The sequence below is a fragment of the Typha angustifolia genome, chromosome 8, assembly GCF_048772165.1.
Source record: "Typha angustifolia cultivar Huaian chromosome 8, ASM4877216v1, whole genome shotgun sequence".
NCBI classification, from domain to species: Eukaryota; Viridiplantae; Streptophyta; class Magnoliopsida; order Poales; family Typhaceae; genus Typha; species Typha angustifolia.
In genome coordinates, this window is record NC_133246.1 from 5,520,981 (window position 1) to 5,542,284 (window position 21,304).

The 21,304-nt window shown below is 35.5% G+C and overlaps 2 protein-coding genes across 3 annotated transcripts in view; both read left to right on the plus strand.

The window, feature by feature from the left end:
- Positions 1-12,161, plus strand: part of LOC140764894 (ATP-dependent DNA helicase homolog RECG1, chloroplastic/mitochondrial) — a 34,727-nt gene extending 22,566 nt beyond the window's left edge. For both annotated transcript variants that reach the window (XM_073103722.1, XM_073103721.1), the window contains exons 11-17: positions 3,777-3,848; positions 4,016-4,168; positions 4,260-4,403; positions 4,910-5,068; positions 7,243-7,326; positions 10,906-11,478; positions 11,702-12,161. In XM_073103722.1, coding sequence (XP_072959823.1) covers positions 3,777-3,848; positions 4,016-4,168; positions 4,260-4,403; positions 4,910-5,068; positions 7,243-7,326; positions 10,906-11,478; positions 11,702-11,794 — 1,278 coding nt within the window. In that variant the 3' untranslated portion in view covers positions 11,795-12,161. The remainder of the gene's footprint in view (positions 1-3,776; positions 3,849-4,015; positions 4,169-4,259; positions 4,404-4,909; positions 5,069-7,242; positions 7,327-10,905; positions 11,479-11,701) is intronic.
- Positions 12,162-17,321: 5,160 nt separating this feature from the next.
- Positions 17,322-18,926, plus strand: LOC140765582 (protein MOTHER of FT and TFL1 homolog 1-like). Its single transcript, XM_073104736.1, has 4 exons — positions 17,322-17,592; positions 17,681-17,742; positions 17,847-17,887; positions 18,424-18,926. The coding sequence occupies exons 1-4, from the start codon at positions 17,395-17,397 to the stop codon at positions 18,648-18,650; spliced, it is 528 nt and encodes a 175-aa protein (XP_072960837.1). The 5' UTR covers positions 17,322-17,394; the 3' UTR covers positions 18,651-18,926.
- Positions 18,927-21,304: the final 2,378 nt, after the last annotated feature.

A 21,304-nucleotide genomic window follows, 5' to 3' on the forward strand; every position in this document is an offset into this window, starting at 1 on the left:
CCATATTAAGTATTTAATATAAAATGATAAAAATACTATTAAGTAAGAGAAATACTTGAAAACAAAAATAAGTATTTTTTTTATTTTTTTACATGTAAATTATTCAAAGTTTAATAGTAATTTATTCGAAGTGGTTTTCATGCACAAAATAAGGATTTTAAAAGATATACGTGCAAATTTTTTATATTTTCAGATACATATATGTAAATATAAACTTTAGATAGACATACAAGCAAATAAGGGATTTTTTAAGGGTATATCTATAAAAGAACTCATTTCAAAACACCAAATACATTATAAACTAAACATCTCCAAAATTTTAGGACTAAAATACTATTAAGATATAGAATAGAATAATTAAATATTAAGGATAATTATGTAACTTTGTAAACATAGTTGACCCGATCGGTTCACTAAAAACCAAGTGGGTTGCACGGGTCAATATTTCAACCGCCGGGTTAGTCTATTTTTATAGGGTCAATTGCTTATTCGGTCTAATAACAAAACCAAACCAGTTTGGTGGTCAGTTCATTGGTTCGACTTTTCAGTCCGATCCAAATTTGATAACTATGGATAGAAGTATTATATGTTAAAATAGATGAGTTTTTTTTACCAAACTAGCTATCTTTTAAATTTTATTTACACAAATAGACTATCCCTCAAACTTAATACTAAAATGGGTCGGTTTTACTATAGCCCTAAGTAAAACATTGATAAGTTCAACGTTTTACTTTTAGATAAAAATGTCAAAAGTTCGTTTTATAAAACATTAAACTGTTTAGCATCTTACGTTTTGGAAAATATTGAACAGTTCAACTCTTGAGTGGTTAAGCATCACTGTTTTACATGGCCTATCACTGCAGATAGTAGGACACACTGTGTTACAGATCAGAATGTAAAGCTGTTAAAATTTGATAATCTAGTGTCACGACCCAAAATAGGAATCATGACCGGCCATGCATCTCAATATGCTTGAGATGCACGAAGCCTTAATAATACTCTCTATCTATATGATGACGAGATAAATAAATAAAATGAGAATATGCTTTATTAAAATTTTATTACTAAAGGCAATTGGAATAAAATAAACAATGTTAATGTTTTTGAATCTCTAAAACTAAATAAAATAAAATAAAATCTTCTAATCTAAAGCACAAAATCTAAAAGAGCGGAAAGGTAAATAGGTGAATCCTAAGTGGAGGTGGAATCCGGGTACATCACGCTCAGTCGTCCCGCTGACTATTACCTGAAATAAATAAACAAATACAAAACAATAGAACTCGTGAGCCAACAAATATAGCTCAGTGAGTGGAATCCACTCGAACCAAATAAATTTTAAAACATATTAAATGCTGAATAAATTAACTAAAAGCAACAATATCCATCATAATATGCAATAGGCATGCTCTCTACATAATAACAATAGTAACAATAGAGAAATGTCACAACTTGTAACCTTGCACGTTTCCCAATATATTACATCTTTTTGATATTTATACTGTCATATGTCTCAATGGGTCTAAACCCTGTGGATTCACATCAACTAGAAGTCATCTCGAGATGACGCTCGGGACTTTTCTTCATAGCTGATCCGGTTAGGGTCATTAGAGGGTATCACCCTGTGATCAACACACTCTGTCTTTTCCTCTAACCGTTGAGAGAAGTTAGAGTCACCTAGGAATTTTTTCTAGGACTGTTCCCTAACCCTGCCAGAGTCACCTAAGGAAGTTACCGCAGTGATCTAATTTAGGACTTTCCCCTGGACTTCCAGATAGACTTGAGTCATCACGGAAAATCGCAACGATTTATACCGGGACTGTTCTCCAAGTCATATCAATATTAGTCTCATTTTTCTTTTCACAAATTTCAATATTAGCACGAAGTATGGTGATGCACTGAATATAATAATTAAATGCACACAAAAATTAAAACAATTAAATTTTCGCATGTACGGATGAAATAAATAGACTTGCACACAGAAATTGCAACAATTTAATTTTTACACATGGGGGTGAAATAAATAATTTGCACACAGAAAATTTACATTGTCTGACAAAAATACGAAATACAATAAAATAAATACGTGAGTGAACCCACTCACCTGAGTCTAGGCAAGACAACCAAAATCTCAAATCTCTAGCCCACGTACTAAAAATCACCACCTTAAATAATAAATAACAATATCATTTTTTTTTTCAATCAAAACAATTATTAAAAATGTTTATACAATTTAACCTAAGAATAATTAATTTGGGCTAAAAAAAATAAACCCAAATCAATTGGGCTGGGCTGCTGGTCCGACCCAATCCAAAAGAAATCAACTAAATTGGATTGGGCCGAGGCCCAGCCGAAATAGTTGAATTGGGCTCGGGCTAACCCGCAGCCCACCAACTTAAGTGGTTCGGTTCGGGTTTGCGGATCCGAAATCCAAACCCGAACCGAACCCGACTTAAAAGGAAAAGGTGGTTGGCTCGGGTGAAACCCGAGCCCAGCCAACCCTTTTCTCCCCTCCCTCGCGACCGACGCGAGAAGATGGCTGAGGGAGAGGGTGACCGCCGGCGACCTCTCGTCGGCGACCCCCTCACGATCACCTTCAACCTCTCCTCTCCCTCTCACCCTTCCTCTGTCGTTCTCACGAGGTGGAGGAAGACTCAGCACCGATGGCCGATGCGAAAACCAACGCCGATCTGAGCCACGAGGGCCTCGGAGAAGACATCTCCGACACCAGGCTTGAAGCACGAAGCCTCCGGTGACGATGCGGTTGCGACTCGAAGTCGCCGGCCGGCCAGATTTGCCGACGAGGCCGAATTCCGCAAATTAGGTATTTCGGTTTACCTAATCTAATCTTTAATTAAATTAGAGGGGTGGAAGAGGGCTTACGGGGGAGTCGTGTGGTGGTCTCTGCTGGCTCCGGCGATGCTCCGGCTGGCTGATTCCACGGTGACGACTCCGTCGGTGAAGGAGGAAGAAAAGAGAGAGAGAGAGAGAGAGAGAGAGAGAAAAGAGGGCTTAGGGTTCCAGAGAGAGAAGATTAGGACTAATTATAGATTAGGAGAGGATTAAATCTAATCCAATTCGGATTAGATGAAATCCCCCCAAATCAGCTGCGTGCTGGAGAGGGAGAGGGGAGGGGCTGCACGTGCAGAGCATGTGCACCCTCTTCTCTTTTTTTTTTTATTTTTTATTTTTTGGTTTTGACATCTAGTTTCATCAGACAGAAGTTGATGCTTTCCAAAATTGGATTAGCTGCTAAATAAATGGATGCCACATTGCCATTTGTACATATGCAGAAAGATCAGTTGTCCTAAAAGTGTTACAGATTTAAGGTCAAGCTGACTTACTGTTGATCCTTCAGGGTGTGATTGTGATTATCTTTCAAACATCAGCTTCATACAGTTGTTGGTTTTCCCATGCCAGCAGATATGGCATGCTTTTTAGTTTTACATGCATGGAAATTAGTTATTTCTAGTGCAAGTGGCACAAATAGAATTTATATGCCTGCTTCTGCATACTCCTGTAAGTCTTTGCACCAAAACTCCTTTAGAACATCAATATTCATTGATTTAGTTTGAACATTCTGAGCTAGTCTCATGTTATATCTTATTAGTTATTGTACTTTATGAATTTAACTTCACGTAAATTCCTTACTTTCTGTGTTGTTTGAATCAACCTGCATTTTTGTTATTTTAGTTTCACCTCTTCATGGGATGTTAAACATGGATATGCATCTTCTGATGGCTTGTGAATATTTACCACTTGGATAATTTCTTTTACAGGGTGATGTTGGCTGTGGAAAAACTGTGGTTGCTTTCCTTGCATGTATGGAGGTTATTGGCTCAGGATTTCAGGTTGTTAACCTTAAATTAATGCAATTGATTATTAACCTCTCAAATTTAGCATTGGATCACTTTGCATATTTCTCTTGGTTGTATCAAAAGTTTAGTTATGCAAACAGAGTATCGTACTTAAGCATGTTAAACTTCCACGTGATGCTAACTATCAAGTCTTGATCCAGGCTGCTTTCATGGTTCCAACAGAGCTACTTGCGAGTCAGCATTACCAACATTTAGATTCTTTGCTGGAGAATATTAAAGGGGACATATGTAAACCTAAAATTGCATTACTTACTGGCTCCACCTCAACTAGGGAGTCAAGGATAATTCTTCAGGCATGTTCTGTTTTCAAAACTGTGCTTTTTTTTTTTTAGATTTTTTTTTTTTTGTGGAGTATTTCTTTGGTCATCTCTTGCTGTTTGACAGGGTCTCCAGAATGGAGATATAGCAATGGTCATTGGAACACACAGTTTGATATCTGAGAAAATTGATTTTTCAGCTTTACGCATTGCTGTCGTAGATGAGCAGCACCGCTTTGGTGTGATTCAAAGAGGAAGATTTAACAATAAGGTGGTTAGGTCATACCTTGAACTTTTCTTATGAACTTCCACCAGCAGTTATGTTTGCTTGGATTTTCTTGACAGATTTGATTAGATTTAACATTTTGAGAAGAAATAAATTTTCCAAACTAGGAATTTATCCACAGTAATCTGTCTGCTACACTGTAACAAAATGTACATGCCATTCAGGTTTGGAATTTATCGGCAGTGATCTATCTGTTACACTGTAACAAAAAATGCATGCCATTCAGGTTATCTCTCAGTTTGTATGCAAATATATTTTTCCCTTAACCTACAGTTTTTTGACTGTTTTAATGACATTTCTTGGTGGTAAATATAGACTCATTTACTTGGAATAGTTGCTTTAGAAGAGTACATCTTATTAGCTATACATATTTGCCTGATATTCAAGATGAGAGAATTGTTCATATAATGGTTGCTCAATGTCTTGGTGAATTTTAACAAGATTTTAGATGTGCTTATACCCATGGAATGATTGAAGCATTCTATTTACAGTTATACTCTTCTTCACCAAGCTCGAAAAATGCGTGTGGAAATCTTGATGAAACTTTTGAGGATAAAATTTATATGGCCCCTCACATTCTTGCTATGTCGGCTACGCCTATTCCGAGAACACTTGCTCTTGCTTTGTATGGTGATATGTCTCTAACTCAGGTATGAGAAGCCTCACTAAATATTTTCTTGGAGTTGTGTATAGTCATCTTCACTTCGTTATTCTATTTAATAATATTTTAACACTGTGTTATAAGGGACATGCAAGTTGAATGATTTTGGTGTTTCCAGTATGTGTAATGAGAAAACTTGTGGCCGGTAACTTACCTTGCTAATCAGTTGTTTTTCTGGTATCTCGTTAGTTTATTATCCCGCCATAAAATGGGTTAGGAATAGTCTTCTATGTCAGCAACTGAAGGGTAGTTTTACATGTATACTGAATTACTCTTATCTTGTTCTTCCATTAGTTTCCTTACCAACTATTACAGTCATCTTTCTTACCCATGTTATGTATTATTTGTTGGAGGCATCTTCTGGTCTGTCATGACTAAGATCTGGAGCATCATTGAAGGGACTTCACAGAATAAAAGAGATCACATTAGAATTTATTTCACAGGAAATTCCTTTTTGTGAACTGCTATATGTAAGAAACAACAAAAGTTGTGGAAGGAAATAGTGACTTAGGCTAGGTTGAATTAGGGGTGGCCTTGGGCCCGCTGGGCTGGTTAGGGCCAACTTTCGGCCTAGGTATGGACCATGCTCAACTTTAGGCCTAGGCTTAGACTCAACCATCAGATTGAGAGATTTTAGATCTATGGGCTGGGCCAATATCAAACTCAAAGTTGGTCTAATGCTTGATGTGCTTCTAAGGGTTAAATAAAAAAAATGGCTATCATGATTCATGAGAGCTGTCAATCTTGAAAAAGTCATTGAAAGACAACAATTTATTGAGGATGAAGGTAAAACAAGGTAAATTAAAATATAGGAAATGCCAATTTGTCTTGGAAATGAATCATGGCAAAATAAGAAAAAACAGTAGAAGCTTTCAGGCCAGGCTACTAGTTCGGGTTACAGGCCCATCGTCGAGCTTAAAATTTCTGGCTAGGAGAGGCTAAGCTCAATCCCAAGGGCTTAGGCCAGCTTGTGGTCCAAAAAATTTGGATAGGCCTTGGACGGGCTTCGGGCTAAGTTAATCATAGCAAGAAAAGAAAAAACAGTAGAAGCTTTCGGGCCAGTCTACTAGTTCGGGTTACGGGCCCAGCGTCGAGCTTAAAATTTCTGGCTAGGAGAGGCTAAGCTCAATCCCAAGGGCTTAGGCCGGCTTGTGGTCCAAAAATTTGGATAGGCCTTGGACAGGCTTCGGTCTATCAAGTTAGATGAGCTGCCCCAGGTTGGATATAAAAGGTGAGGATGGTTGCATATTAGCAAATAATAATGGCATAAGGAAAAGATCAAGGTATTATTTCTCAAGCTAAAGCCACAGACACTTAATTGGAAGAGCTAGATAGAAAGTTTGCATCCATTTTCTCTGCCAGCCAAATGACTGAAATTGGTATTCCACTCAGGTTTTCCTAGAACTTTGAAGTTCAAAGTGACTTCCCAGTTCTCTGCTTCCTAAAGGTGCCCTAAAAAAATTTGCATATCCATTTATATCTCATAGTTGTGCTCTGTCCATCTTTTCACCTGGGAATTTCAGTTATTGAGGAACTTGGCATCGGATTCATAAATAGATGCTGCAACAGTGACAGTGATAATGCCATTCTTATTTCAAGTTTCCTTGTGCAGATCCTTTGGCTCTCGTAACATTAATTCGAAGAGTAATATGGGGTGTGGGGGTTGATAAGAAAAGAGGATCAAGAATGGTGAAAAAAGTGAGGAATTGGTAAAGAATCACTAACAAAAACAAGAAAACTCATGCAAGATAAGATATTTATTGGAGTCTAGCTCCACGAGATTGTCCTTGAATTTTATATTCTTATTGTTTTCAGCTTCAAGATGATGTCCTATACTTAGTCCATTATCTCCTACTTAAAAATGTAACTAAAATTAAGATACCTTCTGTTTTCAATACCCGAGAAATGACACCAATGTTTTCCTGACTGAAACAAGCTGCATGCAAGAACATTAGAACTTACTCATTTCTGTTTCTGTAGTTAGATCTGCATTAATATACTTAATCATGCATGCATCCATTAACTTTTAGTGAGTTAAAAGCTTCTGGCTATCTTAAGTTCTTATTTTTTGTAGCTCTTAGTTGTTTTGATCTGTTAACTTTGTATCGTTCACATTTATATGCCCGGAAATACATTTAACTTCTTTATCTAATTCTTTAATAGATCATGGACTTGCCTCCTGGAAGAAAACCTATAGAAACTATTGTTCTTGAAGGAAATGAGATTGGTTTCGAGACAGTCTTCCAGGTGACATGACATATCTAGTTTCTTTATGCTTTCTAATAGAGCAATATAATCATTCTAAAATCATGGTTTAGTATATTATTTTTGGGGTAAAGTCAATTACTCTATTTTGCCCCTCTCAATTCTTAATATTTCAGTTTGGAATAAAGTCAAGTACAGAATGAGAAGCCATTATCTGTGGGAAGAGAATCTAGTATTGGAGCATAATTATATGAATTGTTCTTAGCTCATGAATTTGATTATGAACTAATAGTTTAAATTGTTGGATTTTCTTCTTTAGAAGCAGAGAAGCAACATGTGCACTTAGAAGCAGCTGAATTGTAAAGTATTACTAAATTTTATGTGATTCAGAACTTTTTCCTCAAGCAACACCTGATAGATCCATGATGTTTTATGTTGTAAAGTTCATATGTATAGAGACACCTGAGATCGCTTCGGAAAATCTAATATGTTATAAAGTACATACTATTCCTTTTGTTAACTCCATGTCCTCAGATACACTGATAATCCTCACTACCTCACAGTTTGCATATCCTAGTGGTTTTAGCCTTCTAGAGAAAGAGGGCTAGGATAAGATCTGTTGGAGATGGTAGGATGCTCCTGGTCCTATTGAACCTATAGTTTCATGATGAACCTCATCTAGAATATTGATATCTTGTATGGAGACACAATCTCCTCTGATCATAGGCTTTTCCTCCTGTGTTCCCTCTATTTCCTTGGATCTGTAGAGACATCACATGGACAAGGCTCTTAAATGAATAATATGGTAGTCTAAAATGCAAATTAGCTTGGATCTTTTGAGCTATGTGAATTGCACAGATGACATGAATATGGTAGTTTTTTTTAAGTATCTTGAACCAACTCTCAGAATAGGTGAGACCCTGATATATTTGTCTCATACGCTGCATTAGCATTGGTAGTTGGCATGCTGACACCCTTTATAGCCTTATTGTTGTCAGTGGTTGTTTGCTAGTGAAAATCTCTGATAACATTAGGACATCTTTTTCTATAATATTGCTGACAATATCAGTGGTTTTATGTAGCTGCAAAGAACCTTAGAATTATAATAAGCTATTGTTAACAATAATGCTATTGAAAAATGCAATAAGGTCAAAAAGATGGACAAACTCCATTTATGTTGGAACCAAGGTTCCAAGTATTAGAATCGGGATCGGCCATCCAAGAAAACGATACGTATCGACTATATCAGTGGTATCAATAGTATTGGCCGTCCGTATCGGTTTGTATTTTTAAAATAATTTTTTAAATATAGAACAATTCTAAAATTTTAAAAAATAATAATAAGATATAAATATAATTAGTCATATATAACATCTAAAACCTAAAAATTAAATGCTATTTTCTCAATCTCTCTTTCTTTCTACCACTCACACTCTCTCGCCCTTTCATATAAATAAAAAAAAAATTTACTCTCTTCCTCTCTCTCTCTTATTAAACTCTCTTATTAATTCTCTCCCACCCTCTCTTTTATTAACTCTCCCACTACCTCTTCCTCTCCCTCAACGACTCCTCTTTCTCCCTTATTAATTTTCTCTCTCCTCACGCACCAACTCCTTTCTCTCGATCTCTCTCTTCGATTCTTTCTCCTTTCTCTCTCACTAAACTCTCCCTCTCCCTCATCTCTCGATAGCTCCCTCTATGATTCCCTTCTCTCTCTCTCTCTCTCCCGCCCTCTTCAATTCTTCTCCACCGAGCTTCGGCGATGTATTTTCTCCTTTTTTCTCTCACTCCCTCCGATGAGTTCTCTTTGTTTGTTACAATTCGACCATGTGAGTTAAGTTAGTTGAGTTGTTTGAGTCAAGTCTATTCTTTTAAAATGATTTATGCTTAAGTAAGCCACTAGGCAAGTCCAATTAAGTTAAGAAAAACTTAGTTGTCTTAAAGCAAGAGTTCTAGTTGAATTAGGAAAGCTAATTCTAATGAAAGTCGGTCTACGGTTAGCCTCTAAAAATATGTAGAGTGCAGTCCTAATTGTTTATGCCTGGAATAAACATTGAGTTAAGCTAAGTTAAATTTATTTACCTTGCAGTATTTTTAATTGTAGTTATCTATTTTTTCTTAGGAGTAGGTCTAAGTTAGAAATCCTATCTCCACTTTCAAATACTAGCCATCATCTTTCTTCAGCAGTCACCTTATCTTACGATCAACCATCACCTTACAACGATAGCCACAACATCAGATATTTACCGTTCTGCTTTGTTCTAACCTTTCTGCACTATTTTAATTATATCTTTTTATCTAGATATCCGATTGATGTGAAATGAGGGCTATTAGAACCCTATCTCGTGTGGTTATTGCCTCCTAAATTTTCTTATATTCAGATCAGTCCAAATCTGGTTCATAACATTTCTCTTTCTTCTCTCTTTCTCTCCTTTTTTTCTTACTCTCTTCCATCTCTTTCTCCCTTTCTCTCTCCTAATTTCGGTCGGTGTCGGCCAATACGGTTGATCAGGTATCAGCCGTACCAGTCATTGGATTGGTTTCGGCCCTAGATCAGAACGTTTCGTCTAATCCCACATGGGATCAGCTAAAACTTAGAACCATGGTTGAAACAAATTAGTCTATAAACCTAGAGCTCTGTTTACTAGGGAAATGTAGGAAACTAGAGGGCCAATGTACATCTATTTTCTCTCCATAAAGAAATCTATACCTGATAGCGCATGGATCAAAAGATTACTGCTCGTGAAGTGCAACAGCACACATTTCCCAAAAATTGAAATATGGCAACAATGACAACCTTCCTTTTGCCCTTTCTTTTTGCTTAGCTAGTGCCTAGGCTTTCTATTGAAATTCAATCGAATAAGTCCAATAAACACTGTGGTTCAAACAATCGTCAACCACTATTCTTCATTTACCTAGTTAGTGATGCAAATTATCTGTATATGAATGTTCCTCTCCTGGGTAGAGAGGAATAGGTAATGTCATATAATGTCACTTCCTTGAGCTGGTGCAATGAAAGAGCGGTATCACTCTTGATGCTTTGGCTGTTTTTGCTTTGTACTGGAAAGATTATTAGGAATGTCCTTGATTCAGTAACATGTAATTTAGTAGTAATTAAGGGATTAATTTTAAAACACATGGTTGTTAAAGTTTGTGTGTATCTATTTCCTTGAGTAATTTTAATACTTCTTTTTGAATTTTGTGTTAAAATTAGAGTTTTTGACTAAATTAACTCTATTTTAAAGTTTATTTACCAAAATAGGCTAAGTGTTTCAAAAAAATGTTGATAAGATTACCGTTTTACTTTAAAAAATGTTGATCTTATTTTAAGTAAAAAACTTAACAATTAAGCGTTTTACTTAAGACTATAGTAAAAGAGACTCATTTTACTATTTAAGTTTGGGTGTTATCTATTTTGGTAAATAAATTAAAATTTTGGTCTATTTTGGTCAATAACTCTAAATATTATGTTGCCTTCAACAGCCAATCTGTGCTGTTTTCATGACCAGGAGACTGTATAGATTGTTACTAGTCATTACCTTTAATAGAAGTAATTGCTTACGTCCAACTCACAAGTTCATCTTGTTTTCATGCTTGCTAATAATTGGCCTTGGGATGCAGATGATGGGAAATGAGTTGATTGCTGGGGGAAAGATTTATCTTGTATATCCAATCATTGAGGAGTCAGAGCAATTACCCCAGCTTCATGCCGCTACTGCTGAGCTTGCTTCCATATCAGAAAAATTTGAAGGTTACCAGTGTGGGTTGTTACATGGGCGCATGAAGAGTGATGAAAAGGATGACGCATTGAAGAAATTTAGATGTGGAGAAACACATATTCTCCTTGCAACCCAAGTTATTGAAATTGGTGTTGATGTTCCTGATGCATCTATGATGGTTGTGATGAATGCTGAAAGATTTGGAATTGCTCAGCTGCACCAACTGAGAGGACGAGTAGGGCGAGGAACAAGAAAATCCAAATGTGTTTTCTTATCTTCCACTTCTGGGGCGCTGGACAGGCTGAAGGTGCTCGAAAAGTCATCTGATGGATTTTACCTTGCCAACGCAGACCTTCTTCTCCGTGGACCTGGCAACTTGCTTGGTAAGAAACAGTCAGGTCACCTTCCAGAGTTTCCAATAGCAAGATTGGAGATTGATGGAAATATTCTTCAGGAAGCTCATCTTGCTGCACTGGTAAATCATCTACTGTAATCTACTTCCATATAGTATGTTTAGAATTAGTTGTTATTGTCTTTCTTCATTATTACCTTGCATGACAAGCAACATGCATATTCTTCAGGAATTAAGTTGATGCTAGTGTGAAGTGTTTTCTTATTATGCTTTTCAAACAGAATGTGCTCTTCTGCTGTATATTCTCACTGCCAGACACCATTAACTTCTTTTCTTTGGAATGCAGAAAGTTTTGGGGACAAGCAATGACCTAGAATGTTATCCGAAAATAAAAGTGGAGCTTAGCATGCGGCAACCATTGTGCATATTGGGAGACTGACTTTAACCTTTTTAAGAATAGCATGGAGTGCTTGGATGCAAGAATCTGTAGTGCAAATCGACGAGAGATGTGTCTTTTTCGCCCTCATCCCGTTATACACTACTGTGTTATAAGTTCAAGTTACATAGATTTGCTTTATAGTTGGGAAGTCTTAAATTGAGGGTGCTTTTGGGTGGGCTATTCTTAATGCTTCATAAATATATAAAGAGGAAAAGGTATAGGAAATTAGAACGAGAGAAGTAAGCAAGTATTTACTAGTGGTGAAAGTATTTCGGTTAACAAAATTGTAGATCTGCTCAGATTTTGCAGTCAGAGAAGACACATATTGCTATGCTATACTGCTGAGCAAAATCAACATTAGTTTGGATATCAATCTGGTCATTATCAGTTCTTTGGCTGCTGATCTCATTATCAACCCCATAAATCTTATGTTCCTATTTTAATATTAAATTTCCTAGCTTACCATTTAATTAACCTGGCAAGCTCATAACCAGATACCATTGTACAATAGAAGAGAATATCTCTCCTCCAAACATCACAGCAGATCTTAGTCTTCATCCTCTGTGCTACCTTGTCAGAGGAGGAGAGAGACAACAAAAACATCTTCCAGGTTGGAGTAAAGCCTTCTTTGGTAACATTGCATACCAACTAGCCTCCATATTGTCTTAGCAAAGCCTCAAACTAAAATGACGTGCTCTTTAGCCTCTGTCTGGCTCAAGTTTACATCATGGATAAGTGCAATCTGAGGTTGCTCAAATGTTCCATAAAAATTGCTTTACAGACATAACATGGGTAGCAAGCATTGTGTAAACCGGGATAGAGAGAAGAGTCCCTGCTTCATTATGCAGCATTGGTTTCCAATTATTCAGCTTGATATACACCTTTTCAATCATGTCATAAAGAAACAATCCTCAGCCTCCTCTCACCCTCTATTTCTTGACTGTAGGTGCTCGATGGGGAGTGTTCATCCTACCATTGCTAGTGCACACAGACCATGCCACCCGCCACCGAGTGTTCTTTTCCTCTATGTATTTAATTTAAATTCGATCATGTATATAGCAAATTTTTACTGCTTTTAATACTCAGGGTTTTGCCAGAGAAATTCGTCAGTTGATGATTTTGTGTTCACTCTCTTATTGTGGGTACCATGGTTGGGTACTCAAAGAGTGCCTGAGAGACTACGCCATGTTGCATTCCATCGTCGGTTTTCCAACTTGCATCTTCGCCTCCCTCTGATGGCCATCAGCCATGGAGGATCCGTTCAATTGTAGTTGGCCACCTAGGCAGACAATTCCCTCACTGCTATACACTCCTCTTGACCTCCCATTCGTTTTTGCATAATTCACTAGTCGGTTTCACCTAGAATCAACCGATTGCATCTTCGCCTCACCGATGAGCTTGATTGCACCGCCTAAACCTCTTCTCCGATTTTTCCAGGAAAACACCCAACCTCTTCTCCGATGGCAGAGACTACCACCTACCGGCAACCAATTTGACCATTATTTTCTCCTCCCTCTCAGTGGCCTCCTCTTTCCTTCAAAGAGGGAGGCAATTAGTTGGGTTTGTGCTGCGGTCTGGCCTTAGCTTGACTCTAGTAGTGTTGGGCCCAAGGGCCCAAAGTGACTATTATTTTTAAAATTTTGGGTTATTGTCATTTGTCACTATAGTATTTCAATTGTTAAATTTAAGGAAATTAAGAACACAATTGTTATAAATTATAAATCATGCTATTTAGAATTGGTATTACAAATTGGTAACAAGATTATAGTCTTATTATTACTATTGATAACTCGTTAAATCAATATTAATCTTGGACAATAAATAAAAAGTCTAAATTGAGCCTACTAGGGCTCAAAACGGTAACAAGTGGCTTATGTAATTAATTAGATCTAAGTGGGACATTTTAGTTATATACCAATTATTTTCATAAATTGTTAGATTCGTGAGGAAGATCCATATCCGAAACCTGATATTTGAGAGTTGGTCTAGTCCAGATACATTTCATATGAGTTCAAATCCTATATTAGTTTATAAATAACATAAAATGCTTGATAATGATTATTTAATATAAAATGCATATATATTTTTTCATGACAGACTTCGTGTGTGATAAAAGTTATTGACACATATGGTTTAATAGTCGATTTGTATCGGGGTCATGCCTTTTACTCACTTAGCCTTGGAGTTAAGAGTAGAGCATATTATATATTATTAGCGACCCATATTAAAGGTCAATCTATGTGGCATTTAGGAGATCATATTGTCTTATACGATGACTAAAGATTGATACGATGACTAGAGACAATGATAATAGAAAGTTGATTATGAGGTAGGTGTTAGATGTAATAGCATTAGCGATACTAGATGACATAGAATTAGAGCGTTCATTTGAGCTATGTGCTTATGATCTCGCTATGCGTGATGATTTTTCTTTAAGCAATAATTATATTGTGTACAATGATTTTGCTATAAGTGGTGATGATGGAGAGATTCTGGCCAGAGCCTTTACTCTAATGACTACAGACAACTGATAATATGCAATATTGCTATGTATGTATAGGTGATAGTACTAATAGATGTTCATCACTCATTGATGTTTTGATATTCAATGATCTATGACTCTACATGAGCATGTGATATATGATCTTGTCGCTCGATCTGTGAATGCATATTATGTGGATTGAATTTCTTACTAAACTTAAGATACGAGTTGTGACTATGTAAGAATTAATCAAAAATTATATCAATGATGAATTATTTTAGGGATAATTTCATTTAGGTCCCGTATACTTCAGGAATAAGGTCAATTATAGAATAAATATTTCTCTATATTATTCCTAAATTAAGGTTTTTATTTTAAAAATAATTGTTTTTGTGTTCACTTGTATTTTGGAAAAAGGGTGTAATAATTACTTTTGTTGTGATATAAAGTAAAGGAAAAGATAAAAGAAGAGTTTTGATTTTTATAAAATTACCATGAATATCTTTTGATTTGATAAAAAGTAAGTTGATGGGATGTATATCAAAGATAAATTAGTAATCGAATTAGTATGTGATATGAGATGTAATTTTAATGAATAGTAGTTGTATTTTAGAATGAGGTTATTATGATGTTCAGCTATTATTCTAGAATAAATAAAAGTTAGTTTTGCATACACTCCTTGAACTTTTTTATTTTTTACCACATGCACTTTCTAATCCAAAATATATTTTATAGTTCTCAATATATATATATATTCTTAGTTTAGGAAGTGTATGTAGGTAATAAAAAGGTTCGGAGAGTGTATGCGTAAAGCAGTGATAGTTTAGGGGGTCTGAGTGAAATTATTATTTATTTTTATTATTATGATACTTATGAGCATACATTATAAAGTTAATCATGTATTTACAGTATTTTTAGACTATGTTGGACTATAATTATTGAGCTATGTGCTTTTATACTTTTTGGTAAATATTCACAAATTTGAGAGAGGACAACATTGATGTCATGGAGTAGCTATTTTTATTTATTTTCTAGTTTTTGTTCTTAGACTAGTTTGGGTTGTAACCTAATCATTGGCTTTCCTTTTAGTTACTATTTATTCACATGTATCTCCAACTTATTGTGAATTATGATATTTTATTTATTTATTTTAGATTGTATCCATAGATTACTTATTATATTTAGACTTTTTCTTTGGATATTTTGTGAAAGCATTGACTAACAGGTCGGGGTGGGTTCCACCCACATAAAAGGTATGCGTTTGGTTGTGGGTGTTTCACTGTGTCCACAGGCTTTCATAAAATAAGAAACTTCAGATAGAGTGACTCTTCATCAATAAATCGAAAAAAAAGTTGTTGGGCATATTCATATAATTCTTTAAAATATCAAAGCTACTAAGAAAATAACTACATTCTTTAGAAAAAATATTAATTTTTCTTAATCTAACCAATTAACTACAGTTAAAGTTTAACCAAGATAAGAAAAAGAGAGAGACTATTTTACTCTTTTAAAATTGGTTGAAAGGATCTAAATCAAAATCCAACTAATCTACTATTTTCATCCTCTGCAAGACAAATTAAATATACTTAATTAATCTTAAAATATATTGGGCAATTATAATATTTTAAGAAATTTTAATATCAATTAAATAATTAAAAACTAATAGAATTATGCTTAGATAGGTAAAAGAGCTCCTGTTGTACGAGTATTATCAAATTTGAATAAGTATCAATATAATTAGAATATTATTAAGTTTCAATTTCTAAGAAGTTTTAACCAATCTACTCTGGTAAAATAATATTACCTTTTGTTATAGTTTCAAACTATTCACCAAAGTACTGCCATTCTAACAAGTTTGAAAACTATAGTAGAACAGTAATACAATTACGGAAATTTAGCATGAGTAAAAAACACTCTTCCACTTGTCAAACATATATATATATGTCTGGAATTTTACAAATTACAAGTATAGTTTACCTATTTTTTGATTAAATTATATATATATTCATACACTGTTTTTTTTCTTATAATTCTTATTTAACACTCTGGATTAATTTAGATAGTACCAGTAAAAAAATATTTTATTAATATATATAAAATAATTTATAAATACCTAATAAATTATTGTCATTTTCTTCGTTTTCTCTTTCTGAAGAAGAAAGAGAAGGAGGATGGGGAAGGTGGTAATGACCGGAGAAGGTGGTTGGGGAAGATGAAGGAAGATGGTGGAGAAATAGAGAGGACGAGAGGAGATGGTGAGGGTATTTTTATAATTTGGTTAATGTTAGTTAGTTAAAATAACGTCAGAGTGTTAAATAAATATTATAAAAAAAGGTCGGATAACAAAATTATCAAAGATAGAGTGTGAATCACAAAATAGGTAAAATATGGGATGTATTTAATAAAATATCCATGTATAAATAGACTCAATAAGTGCGATTTAATTAGAACATTAATTTTTCACTTCTCTCAAAAGAATATATCCTCTTCAAAAAGCGTATAACGAAATTTACAAATAACACTTACTGATTAATAAAAGTGCGATTTACACCTTATATTTTCACTATTTATAAATCAACCCTTATAATCTGTTAGTTAAATTTACTAAATCTCTAGGTTAAGTCAACTGTATTAGAAAGATTATAAAAATATTCTTAGTCAAATTATGCTTATCCAATCTATACTAACTAACCCAACCCAAATAAACCCAACCTATATTAAGGGCATTTTAGTATATATATATAGCAGTCGGCAAAGTAGCTGCTGCACTGCAGCATTTGTACTGCATAATAATCCTTCTCCAACCACCTCCCTCAGAAATCCCGCCGTCCATGTGGAAGAATCCACATCGATTCTTCTGGCAGCCTCCACGTGTCTCCTCCTTTCCGCACGCCCAAAAACAGCCCCATCTTGAGCTCATTTTAATTTATAGTCATTATACACCTTTTTGCTCGAAAAGAAAACTTATATAGAATTAAAAACCCCTCTCTCTCTCTCTGGCCATTTCACCACTTCTACTTCTTTTTTAAGCACCACCTTCTCTCTCTCTCTCTCTCTCTCTCTCTCTCTCTCTCTCTCTCTCTCTCTCTCTCTCTCTCTCTCTGTGATAGAGCGAGCCATGGCTTGTAGCTACGTGGATCCCTTAGTGGTCGGAAGAGTGATAGGCGACGTCGTCGACCTCTTCGTCCCCACCATAAGCATCTCTGTGAAGTACGGAGTCAAGCACGTCAACAACGGCTGCGATATCAAGCCCTCCATCGCCGGCGCCCCTCCGACGCTCCAGATCGCCGGCCGAACAACCGATCTTTATACTCTCGTCAGTATCATCGTTTAATTCATTTCTTCTCCTTGTTATACTTGCATGCATGCTTATTATAATCTATGTATGTGTCTTAATTATGTAGGTGATGACTGACCCAGATGCTCCCAGCCCTAGTGATCCCACTATGAGAGAGTGGCTTCACTGGTAAATGATGTTTAAAATTCATGTGTTGTTCCTTCCTTTTGTTATTATTATTATTATTATTATTATTATTATTATTATTATTAATTTTTTTTTGACTTAACTAGGTTGGTGATCAACATGCCAGGTGGAACAGACCCTTCGCAAGGTAAGCAGTTCTTTTTCTTTTTTTTTTTAATACCAAGTTATACCCCATGCTAAGAATATAGTTTGTTTATACTATTTATCTCCTATAGTTATATTTAAACTGAAAATATTATTTTTTTTCTATTTATATTAAATTTAAATTTAAAAAATATTTATTAGAGATGAAGTTATAAATATATAAGTTTTTTTTAACATATTTAAAATAGATTAGATTTTAGATGTTTAATACATTAATTAACATTGAATAGATATTATTTTTTATGTGTTGAACAATTTTCTTTAAAATTAAAATATGAAAATAGTTTTAGTTTGAATATAATTATAACAGTTTGAATGTAACTATATAAGGGCAAAAATGTCATTTATGTTTCTCATTATAGAATATCTAAGAATGCATGCATCTGCCCCACAATCCCACTAGAGCGCCAAATCACACGTGTCAGCTCGCCTGCATGGCTAGCAAGTGTCGCAGTCTATCTAATAGGCACGTGTCACTTCTCTGACGCATTTCACGTGTCCCTTCTTTTTAATTGGCAGGGGAGGAGGTGGTCCCCTACATGGGACCCAAGCCGCCGGTGGGCATCCACAGGTACGTGCTGGTGCTATTCCAGCAGAGGTCTCGTCTCGCCCCCACCGGCGCGCCGCCGCCGGAGTCGAGGGCGAACTTCAGCACACGGGGGTTCGCGGCGGAGCACGAGCTCGGGCTCCCGGTCGCCGCCGTCTACTTCAACTCACAGAAGGAGCCCGGAAATCGCCGCCGTTGAGCCTTGTTGTCTTACGTACCTTTTCAATTACCACCATATTATATGCTACTCTTTATCTTAGTGCTTTAATTTCATAATTTGTGTAATGTGACTCTCTCTCTCTCTCTCTCTCTCTCTCTCTTGGTGAGTTGGTTAGTTGAAAGTTTGGAGCTGCATAAATACTGTTGTTGTTATGATTAATTAGTTTCTGGTGATTGAAAGCTATGTATGTTTCTGTACGATGATTTCAATTATATATGGAAGGACCTGAGTGAAGGTTCCAACGTTAGTTTTGTTACATAATCATAACGAGCTTACCATAGTTGATCTCATAAGTTAAAGACTCAATAGTTTTAAGCTGTTACCTAACAGATGAATTTATGTTATGTTCTTAAACATATCTAACCAGTTTCTTTCAGATGTAAGCTAGTTTTATGATTAGCCACTTTAATTTGATCAGATGGTTAAAACTAGTTTTCAGGGTTTTGTTATACTAAGTATGCCATAATTTATACTAATTGAGATCAAATTGTCATTATAGAAATTAATGAAGGACGGTCTGATCAATCAAATCAATAGAATCGAGGGAATTTTTTATTATTAGTAGCAGTAGTTTGAGGAAAAAATCTTTTGATGAAGAATTTAATTAATTACACTGAAACTGATGCAAGCTTGAAACACAATAGAGAGGGGGAGTTTAAAGAGTAAATATATTATAACAAGTTCAAAGAGAACGAAGAGGATACTACAAGACATACAACTCTAATGGCGTTGCAGGTCTAAAGGGCTCAACGTCCAGTGGCTTCGTTGCAGACCACTGTGGGCTCAAATATGCACAACGCTGTAGAGCATCAAGAGATACCAATAGTCACCATGGACAAACAACTTGCAAAGAGATAATGGAGTAAACTAAGAGAGGAACAAGCACGAAGATTAGCTGGGAAAGGAGAATAACGATAAGTCCGGATTGGCATAAAAAGCTATACTAATTAGATTTTGATGGGGAAGACATCAAAATGTTCCTAAATACCCAAAACTCTTATCCTCCACCTAGGCACCTTACAAAGGAGAGGGAGTTCCTACCCCAGTATACCTTATCACATTGAACATCGATGTTGAGGCGTGACTGAGGTCTAGGTGAAGAAGAGAGAATAAAGGGGAGGAGGGAGAATAGTTAGGTTAGGAAGGAGAAGAAGGTGCATGTTTATCTCTTTGGGTCCTCCTCCCTTGGCCACTTCTCTATGAATAAGTAATTAATCACTAATGTTTATAGTCGATTGGTGTCAGGATCTTCAAGTAGGGTTTGAATCCTTTTCGTTGGATGATGCCACACTTTGGTGCATTCATAGGGACTTCAATTCTTTCTACATGCTATGGCTCGAAATAGAACTTTGGCTCCTTTTGCTACTCTGAATGTGATCTCTTCAATTCTTCTCTCCACAAAGAGGAACTCCTTAACCTTCCCATTTGCCAAGGAACTAATCTGATCCTCTTTCTCACAATCACACCGGGTAACTCCTTTTTGCCTAAACTAACTATATCTAAAATATATACAAGAATATTTTCTTCAGATACTAGGTTTATTTTTTAAAATATTTAAAATATTGGAGGAAAGAGGATTGCCTTCTTTCTCCATTCCCTTCTTGGTCAGTCTCGCTTTCCAAATTGAAAGTTGCCATTTGGTTTTATGTGTTTCAAGATACATTATCTAATAGTGTTAAATGAGAAATTAATGTAAACAAAAGTCTCATATCTTCTTTATTTTTTTTTCAATTGAAAGATTAAGAGAAAGTATTCTGACATCCACTTAATTATATTATTGGATGTCAAGATGATACATGTGAGCCCATGGTAGCCACTAAAAAGAATATTTCTATGAGTTATATAAATTAAAAACTGATTTTTATATTACACTTTACAAGTATAGATGTAGTTTTTCTGGATACATACATCACCAAATGGCTCTTTGGGAATATCCTCTAGAGTTTGAAGTATCATTATAAATCTCAAAGTTTTATTTCTCACAAATATTTTAGTAAATTTGGCTAGTGAGATTATATTAGAAACTGTCTCAAGTGTATTTTTGTAATTCAACAGTAGTGAGTCAAAGTAATAGTGAGATGTGACATGGAAAAAAAGAGAGTCTATTATACATAGCTCAAAATGCCAGGTATTAATCACAAAACTACTAAGATATAGAGTGATTTAAGAATTCCCTAGAATCTAAAGAGAGTTGGCTATTATTAGGCATGCAGCTCCATAAATTAGGCTGGAAGTGAAAAGGTCTCAGATTGAACAAACTCAGAATAGTTCACAGCCAACTAAGGCCTTCCAGGTAGCAAGAAAATTGACCTGGAAAAAGGAACTCTAATTGAAAAGATTCTTAATCTACTCGAATCTAGGGTGATGATGCATGGATCCCATAGTTTAATTGATACCTAAGATTGCTACTCTGGCACGCAAATTGTGAGGGAGAGGAGAGATAACTCTCTCCCTCTGTTATCCAATTAAGAAGGTGTGGCGGTGATTAGTGTAGTTAAAGCGAGGAGATGTGATGAGAGATTTGATTAGTGACACAGACCACTAGACAAAATTAATGCTTGATTAGCACTAAAAAATCTGATGAGATTCTGAGATAGGATTATGGCTGTTAAAATAATCTCGCCGGCTCGATA